Source organism: Schistocerca nitens, chromosome 1 (assembly GCF_023898315.1).
Source record: "Schistocerca nitens isolate TAMUIC-IGC-003100 chromosome 1, iqSchNite1.1, whole genome shotgun sequence".
Lineage (NCBI taxonomy): Eukaryota > Metazoa > Arthropoda > Insecta > Orthoptera > Acrididae > Schistocerca > Schistocerca nitens.
In genome coordinates this window covers 881,272,756-881,281,470 of record NC_064614.1, presented here as the reverse complement: position 1 = coordinate 881,281,470, position 8,715 = coordinate 881,272,756, and the positions used below count along the sequence as shown (strand labels likewise).

General features: G+C 37.1%; 1 protein-coding gene across 1 annotated transcript; it reads left to right on the top strand.

The window, feature by feature from the left end:
* Positions 1-523: 523 nt before the first annotated feature.
* LOC126237290 (ADP-ribosylation factor-related protein 1) lies at positions 524-7,074 on the top strand. Its single transcript, XM_049947240.1, has 5 exons — positions 524-721; positions 905-1,075; positions 1,183-1,264; positions 3,563-3,734; positions 6,752-7,074. The coding sequence occupies exons 1-5, from the start codon at positions 629-631 to the stop codon at positions 6,840-6,842; spliced, it is 609 nt and encodes a 202-aa protein (XP_049803197.1). The 5' UTR covers positions 524-628; the 3' UTR covers positions 6,843-7,074.
* The last annotated feature ends 1,641 nt before the right edge of the window (positions 7,075-8,715 follow it).

Genomic DNA, 8,715 nt, shown 5'->3' with positions numbered 1-8,715 from the left:
AGGGGTCATTACAAGATGTACAGTTGTGCATCTATAACCTTTGCTTCGGCAAATACATTATTTTCCCTTGAGTTAATATTTTCTTTGTACAGCTACTGGAGGGGAATGAAATATTTTAAACTAAAAGTAATTACTTACTGGGGGGTCGTACCTTAAGAAATTAACAATTTTTCTACCGCTGCATTTTCCGAAATTCCTACCTTCCTGTTTATCTTAACTAACATATTCACTGAATTAATACAAACAATATGTGTCGAAATATGAATAGCCAAATCTCCAAACAAATAACATTTTATCTTACTGACAATTTCTTTGTGGGTGACTCCACATTTTTAAGAATATTATGCACCAGTTAATCAATGATCGTCAAAACAAATAGATTGGTACCAATAATAACTTTTCCAGGTATGTTCTTGCTATACTATATAAATACAGGTAAAGGTCGATACTACAGAGGTGTATTCTAACCTCTTTGGTGAATACCAGTGGCTGTGGATTCCAAAGATAACAATAGTACGCACAATGTTAAGTTGCGGCTGAGTTCAGTCTTCAGTGCTGTACTAAGATCGTGCCACGATGGGGGAGATGTCAGTGAAGTCTCTTTTGTAAACAGTTCATTTCAATTATTATGTATACCCTTTTTTACGGACTTTACAAATATCTAGTACAAAAAGATGAATACTGTATTCTTATTCTCGGACTTGATAATGCGGGTAAATCCGTAAGTATGCACATTTAAATAAATACACAACAACAGTCTATTTGTCTTCCTGTAATGACATAGATGCAAATAAATATAATAGCTGCTTGAGTTTGCCATGTCATCAATTTTATGAGTTCTGATTCTATGTCACGTTGTTGAGAAACAAAGTTATGGAAACATTCTTTCGCCCCTCTCGCATAGACATACCTCGAAGCTGCCAAGACAAAGTTCACGAAAAAATATAAGGGCATAAGTCCCAACAAAATAACCACCACAGTAGGTTTAAACATTGGAAAAATAGACATTGCTGGAATCAGACTTAATTTTTGGGATTTGGGCGGTCAGGAGGAACTCCAGTCTCTGTGGGACAAGGTAATGTTCAGTTATGTTGAAATTTTCAGCGCATGGACGTATATGCTCTCATTTCGAACATTGTATACATTTTATTGAAAGATGATTGAAAGACATTTTCTTTACAGTATTATGCAGAATCCCATGCTGTGATATACATAGTAGATTCGTCAGACAGAGACCGGATTCCTGCATCAAAGGAAGCTTTTGGTGAGCAGTCAATGATTACAATATTTGTGTGTTAGAAATATTATGATGGTGATTGTAAAATAGTGTATGTGCCTGTGGAAAGGAGTATGTTAACTAATTGAGCGAAATTTAGAATTTACTTAGCTATGTTGAATCTCGGATATGAACGTTTTTGTATCTTTCCCTTGCCACGCAAATATTTGAACTAACAGGAAGTTTTTTCGTGGAAACATATTATGTAAGGGATGTCAATGTTGTAACAAATGCGGTCATAGAGTTCTGTTATGCATGGACTGTACATATAACAATTTTAGCAGAGTATTCACTATTGTGATCATCTCAGCCTTTTCAGGTCGTTATTATATCTGGGAAGTTATTAATTTTTACGTCCATGCCCATTCTGTATGCGAGGTGGCGCAGTGGTTAGACACTGGACTCGCATTCGGGAGGACGACTGTTCAATCCCGCGTCCGGCCATCCTGATTTAGGTTTTCCGTGATTTCCCTAAATCGCTCCAGGCAAATGCCGGGATGGTTCCTTTGAAAGGGCACGGCCGACTTCCTTCCCCGTCCTTCCCTAATCCGATGAGACCGATGACCTCGCTGTCTGGTCTCCTTCCCCGAAACAACCAACCAACCATTCTGTATCTGTGTGTGTGACGATTGTCTTTGTAGCTGTTCCCTGTGCATCTCTAGATTTCAGTAGTTCTCTGCATTTTAGATATGTGACAAACTGGTATTGTTTGCAGAGGAGCATTTGTTTGATGACTCGTAGGCATATACTCATCAGTATGTAAGCCTAATATTCAGTTACTGTACAGGATGAGAAAAAAAATCAAGGTGTCTTTAAGAAAGTGAACCCAGAAGAAAACCATCATAAGAGCTTGGAGATTGGGATCCTGAAAACATCACTGATAAGAACTAATTTACATTTATTTTATTTGTCCTTTTCATCATTTTTTGTATTTAGAATGTACAGTGATGTAGGATATTTTATAATAACAAATCAAAAAAAGTTGAATAACAAATATAATGCAAATACTTACAGTCAAACTAAATTATACATAAAGTTTAGGGGATAACAAATAAGATTCACATTAAGTTTCTTGTTTCAAGAAACTCGTTTAATGAGTGATCATAACCCTGAAAGTAGATTAACACACCAATATATAATATTATTCTATGTGCTATATTGTACTAAAGTATGGAATTGGGGACCTACAAACAATGTAGAGGCTGCATCGCCACTGTAGCTCTCAGTGGTTCACAACCCAACAACAGGCTACAGCAGTCCACTCACCCCACCTCCGTCCCACACCAAACCCAGGGTTATTGTGCAGTTTGGCCTCCAGTGGACAAACCCTCGTCCCCCCACTCGTGGGAATGTCTCACACCACACAACTGTAACCCCAGTGAATGTTTGCATGATAGAGTAATTATGGTGTACGCGTTTGTGAAGAAAGTGTGTTCGTAGCAATCGCTGACATAGTGTAGCTGAGGCGGAATAAGGGGAACCAGCCCTCATTTGCTGAGGTAGATGGAAAACCGCTTTAAAAACCATCCACAGACTGGCTGGCACACCGGACCTCAAAACTAAGCCGCCGGGCCGATTCATGCCGGGGACCTGCACACCTTCCCACCCAAACCTGGAAAGCAGTGCGTTAGACCGCACGGCTAACCAGGCAGGCTACGTAGTATATTACTTGGTGCACTATGACCTCGGGCCTAAGAACCTGCCTGTGGTCAAATACTGAATGTGTGTATTTGAAGTCTGACATCTGAAGAGTCTCACTGACAAGAGAAGATATCACAGCAAAAAGTTAAATAAAGAAAAAGAAAATAAATAAATCAGTGACTGACTGATGATGATGATGATGATGATGATGATGTCCCATACTCTTCGATAGAGCGTAGGGGACAATGCGGGAGACCCGCACTGTCTTACTAGGCAAGGTCTTAGCGGAGGTGGTTTGCCATTGCCTTCCTTCGACTGACTGTGTTGGAGACATATTATAGTTGAGAATATCTTTAGTTGTGTATTAAGTTTCTGTGTACCATCACACCTGTAAGTGTAATTGCTTGTAATGGATAAAGATGTAAATAATTTAAATGGTAAAAAAATCAGCTTGTGTTCAAAACAAAATATTCTAGAGTGCATATAATCCTCTAACCAAAACTCTACTAAATTTTTCAAGTGTGGTCATACGGGAATTAAAACATAGAAAGGAAGCCTTGAGATTGGGCAGAGATTGTAAATAGTACTCTTAGCAAATGTAGACTGTTAGTTTGTTATTGTCATTTGTCTTCTTTCTTTTTACAGATAAGATGATTTCAAGTGAAAGCCTGATTGGGGTACCTCTTCTTGTTCTGGCAAATAAACAAGATATCCCTGACTGTATGGGTGTTCGTGAAGTTAAGCCAATCTTCAACAAAAGTGCACATCTTATTGGTCGTAGGGATTGTATGGTGATGCCAGTGTCTGCATTAACAGGGTTAGTGTAATACATCAGGTTATATTGTGTGATGTCCGTGTTTACAAATCCATCTTGTGGTTTTTTTTAATGGTCTTTGATCCTTAGTACTCCTGTGTTTTAGCTTTGAGGCCTAAATACTTCTAGTGTAAGGACTTCTCCACATTTTGCCAATGTTATCAGAAGGGGCAGAGTAATGGGTAGACTGTAGATTGTATTGTATTGGTCCTGTAGTCTACAAAGCAGCTCATAAGACATTGGACAAGTCAATTTATAAATTTATAGGTGAAAATTATTTCTATGCATACTTATTTCAGGTTATAATAATACACTCCATACATTAAGTACTCATGTGGTGCACTTAATAAATTTAAATATCCTTCAATGGATTAATACTGAAATGACTTCAAAGACTCTCCAAATGTTTCAATCTGGCAGCTGCTTTTATGTTTCTGGGAAGTTTGTAATAAAGTTCATCTGCCATGTGGAAAGTATAGTTTTGACCCAGAGATGATTTGGGTCATGTGTAAGTTTTTGTTTTGTCTGGTAGATTGACCATGAATGTCGCTGTTTTTTGTAATCTACTGTCCTTGCCTATAACTTTTATTTTAAAGAAAATAAAGTTTACCAGACTGTAGATACATGGTAAAGAAGAATATGAGAGATCTTAGACAGAGGTTTACATGACTCTCTAGGTTTGCACCAAAACATGCTTCTAATGGCTCTTGTTTGCAGTTTAATAGTCTTCATCGTGGCGTTAGTTTCCCCAGAAAGTGACCCCATATTTAAGGCAAGAATGAAAGTAGGCTTGATATACTTTTATTAGGCCCTACAGTTTCCTCACTACAGCAGGATTTTAGTGAGCAAAGAAGGTAGTAGGTCTTGCTCAGTTTTGAAATAAAATGTTCAGTTTGTTTATTCCAGTTTACTTTGCTTTTCAACCACAATTCTAATGATTTGGTGTCAATATTGGTACCAAATCGTTCATTGTTGATAGACAAATAGGCTATACACATTCTTGATTGGAACGTTGTGGAGTTTAAGTGCAATAGGTTTTTCACTATTTATTGCAAGCTGAATATTCTGTGCACAGTTTCTAATTTGTTTTGTGGCAGTATTTACTGAGTACTGTAATTCTTACTTACTTCCTCTTTTAATACAATTGTGGTGTCATTTGCCAATATGAATAGTTTTTTGTTAAGCTTCTAAGCCTAAAGATCATTTATCTACAGAAGGAATAGAAGGGTTCCCATTATTGATCCGTGGGTACACAGCATATATTTATTATATAGTCTAAAAAGTGTTCAGAAATAGTTTTTACATTGAGATGTTGATGCTTGATGCACACTGCTTGCTTATTAATCAACCACAGTATTGTTGCACTTCAGAGTAAGGCTGTTTCAGTTGGGTTACCATGAGTTTTTATTGTGATATTTGATGATGAAATGCTAAACCATGTGATAGTATATGGGCAGCTGTCTTGAAATCATTCAGTGTGATGCAGTTTTTGTAATCACCACTGTACTCGTTAACTTTTCCATCACCTTGCATTCCTGATAACGGGCACAAGACACCAAGTGCAGCAATAATGTGGTCAGGTAGTACAGTTGCCCAGGAAGAAAGGAAGTGATCCATTGCTGGGCAGACCTCATATACTATTTTTTCAAGCTTTGACAGCAGAATAATCCACTACATCAAAAGCTTTTGATAGGTCAATAAATACTCCTGTTGATTCCTATCAGGCTTGGTATGCAATTGATGTACTCATAAACAACAGTTTCTCTTACTTCTGAATCATTCTCTCGCATGATTTCTCAGGCTACTCCAGTGACTTTTAATTGTGACATGGATACAAAAATAGTGTCTTTTATGGTAACAAGTTGTGTTGATATCTCTATCAATGGTTTCCAGCTGGAGGTTCTTCATTTGTAGTTGAGTGGTGGACCTTTTACCTGATCCATCAACCACTGTAGTCTGTTTTACTCTAGCCAACTATTTGCTCTGCTTCTTTTAAGTGTCCTCTATTTTGTGTTATTGCGGTGTTCCCTCCCTCTGGGTGCGGAGGTTACACTTTTACTGTATAGGCCTTTTACAACTATGTCTGTTTGGAACAGGGGACTGATGACCTCGATGTTTAGCACCCATCAAACACCAAACCAACCAACTTCTGAATCATTACATAGGATATTGTTTTTACGAACAAATGCCATAAGTTTGTCATCAGTGACCTTTTTTATATTTTTGAAATACAGGAGGAGATAGTCATGAGTCTGTAGTTATTACATTATCTCTTAATTTTTAATATATTGCAATAACCTCAGATGTTTTCAATGCTTGAAGTGAGCTGACACACAAATGTGAAAATAATTGAATTAGGTTTGGTGCACTCTTGGTTACAGCGAGTCTATCAACCAACACTTCTGGCCATTGTCAATGTTCTGATCTAGGATCTGCTACCCTGTTGGCTTCATGGGGTTGAGTGTACCTCTGTCAAGTTCTCCCACCAAGAAAAAAATCCCAGGCAGTAGCGGTAATTGGATCCAGATACCCCGCATGGAGGTCTGTCACATTGAACATTTGACTTGGGGGGGGGGGGGGGCTTCCTAATAAACTTAATATCCAGAAATAATTCTACTATTTGATGTTCTTTAGTACTTACATTTATACATTTGTATGTATTCATTTGTAAAAATAAGGGGAAAATTTAATTGCTTGTGTTGACAGATTTGTTTTACCCTGACAATCATAAGGGAATGGGATTTGATGTAAACATCAGAATCTTCTTACTTACACATAGTAAACAAGTAATGTCAGTCACTGTTGCATAGAAATGTTGTGCACTTCGTGGTTAACTTTCATGTCAGTCTTTGATATGAAAAATGTATTTCCTGCCACTTACAATTGTCACCAGGTATTTGTTGCTGTCCTCAGTAGCTTAGTGTATTCCACATAATTAATATATATTTTTTTCTTTCCACAAAACAGTAATTTGGATTCTGAAAGGCACTTTATCTCTCTCTTGTTGCTTTTTGTTTCAGAGATGGAATAAATGAGGGAATACGGTGGCTTGTAGATTGTATAAAACGGAACAGTGACATACGCCCACCAAGAAATCAAGATGATACATAACAGTTCCAGTGACCAAAAATGTGATAATATTTACATTCCTATGGAAGAAAGCTGTCCTTGTGTGATGTTGACAAGATAAAAGATTTTGGAGTCTGGGAAATTCACACACAGGGCTAAAAGTGATGTCATATTTCATCTGTTGTACAAAATATACATCATTTTATAAGACATAAACATTAGTTACTCCTGCCTTGTATTTCGTGTTTGATAAATAAAGTATTTAAAATTTTAACATCTATGAAAAGGATAGGTTGCTACTCACAGTAAAGATAATGTATTGACTCGCAGACACAGTGAAAAAACTGTTACACATTGAACTTTTGCCCAAAGCCTTCTTCAGAAAAAAAGGAAAACACACATAATCACACAAGCAGGCACATTCACACACGACTGCTATCTCTGGCCACTCTGGTCAGACTGCAACTATTGCACTGAACAAGGTTATCATAGGTTGAGGCTGTTATAATTTTGGGAGTCGAGAATTTGTTGTAAGGATAACTCCATCTGTGCAGTTCAGAAAAGCTGGTCATGGAAGTATTCCGGTGGTCTGTACTTAAAATTTTGTTTGTAACCGCCTATTCTATGCCGGAGAAGATTAGAAAATATTTTAAATGTCAAGCTTGAGCAATTACACTAAAATCTTTCGCATTAATAACATTGAGAATATATTTCTTGTAATTGAGGGAGAATCTAGTCCTTAGCTTACAGGTTGTCTTTGTGAAATTGAATTACTCAAGGACGCTGAATGGTAAAGGTTTGATTGTGTGAATATCTTGTTAGAACTAAAAAGTTGACGATGGGAGATGCCACAGTGAGAGAGAAGGTAGTAATGGTAGAGCAATGGGATAGTGCACTTGACATACAATGAAAGGATGTTTGTGCTAAAAGTTTACAGCAAATATACACTTTATTCAATTTCCATGAGCTAAAAGTAAAATTTGGCAAAAAAATGTGCACTATTGAAAGTTCTGGAGAACGTTTCAGGCGGTTAATTTTTCTTTGTAAAGGAAACCTTATGTAAAGTTAAAGCTGTTGCACAACTCTGAAGAAGTTATCTTGGGTTATTATTCCAAGAGAATGGCTGTACTTTCAAGACTTGCACATTAACAAAACAATGTGCCTCTGTACAGATAGTGTAAAATGGACTTTGTTGGGATTATATTAGTAGATGTGTTCCTGAAAGTTTCAGAATTGATGAATTTTGGGAATTATCAGTCAGTGCATGCATTAATCAGCAACATCAAATGAATTCTGTGAGTAAGTCTTTTTGATTAGATCAACTAGTCTCTGTACATCACAGTTGTTTGTTCTTCAATCTGTATTATTTATGATGACACTTTTCAATTACTGTGCTTATTTTCCTTGCACAAATACACCCACAAGTGAACATACATAAAGATATGTATTATTTTAATTGTGGTTTTGCTAGTATGTAGTGTCAAAGGCAGATTCTTCATTGCATATTAGAAGATCCCAACTAGTGCCGATTATGTTCTGTTTCTGACAAACTAAGAGATCTTCAGTTTTTGGCAATCAAGTCACATTTTTCATAGTGTTAAATCTTGAAACACTCTTTGTCGTTTAATTAACAGGCTTCAAACTGATGTAACCTGTTGAGGGAGCCGCCTCCAACTCTCACCACAGTTCCATTCCATGCATCTCTGCATTACCAGCAAGTGGCACACTTCTTCATAAAAAGTTGATTGTGTAAGTGATATTTTCTAAGCCCAGAAGAACTGAACGTATTGTGAAAACATCTTATATCTCTGTTACAGTATGTCACTGCTGCAATTTACTTTCCTTGAGCTGCCAAAGTATGCAGTATGGATCTTGAGTGAAAAGATTGTCAAATGGGATTAGCACAAGCAATACT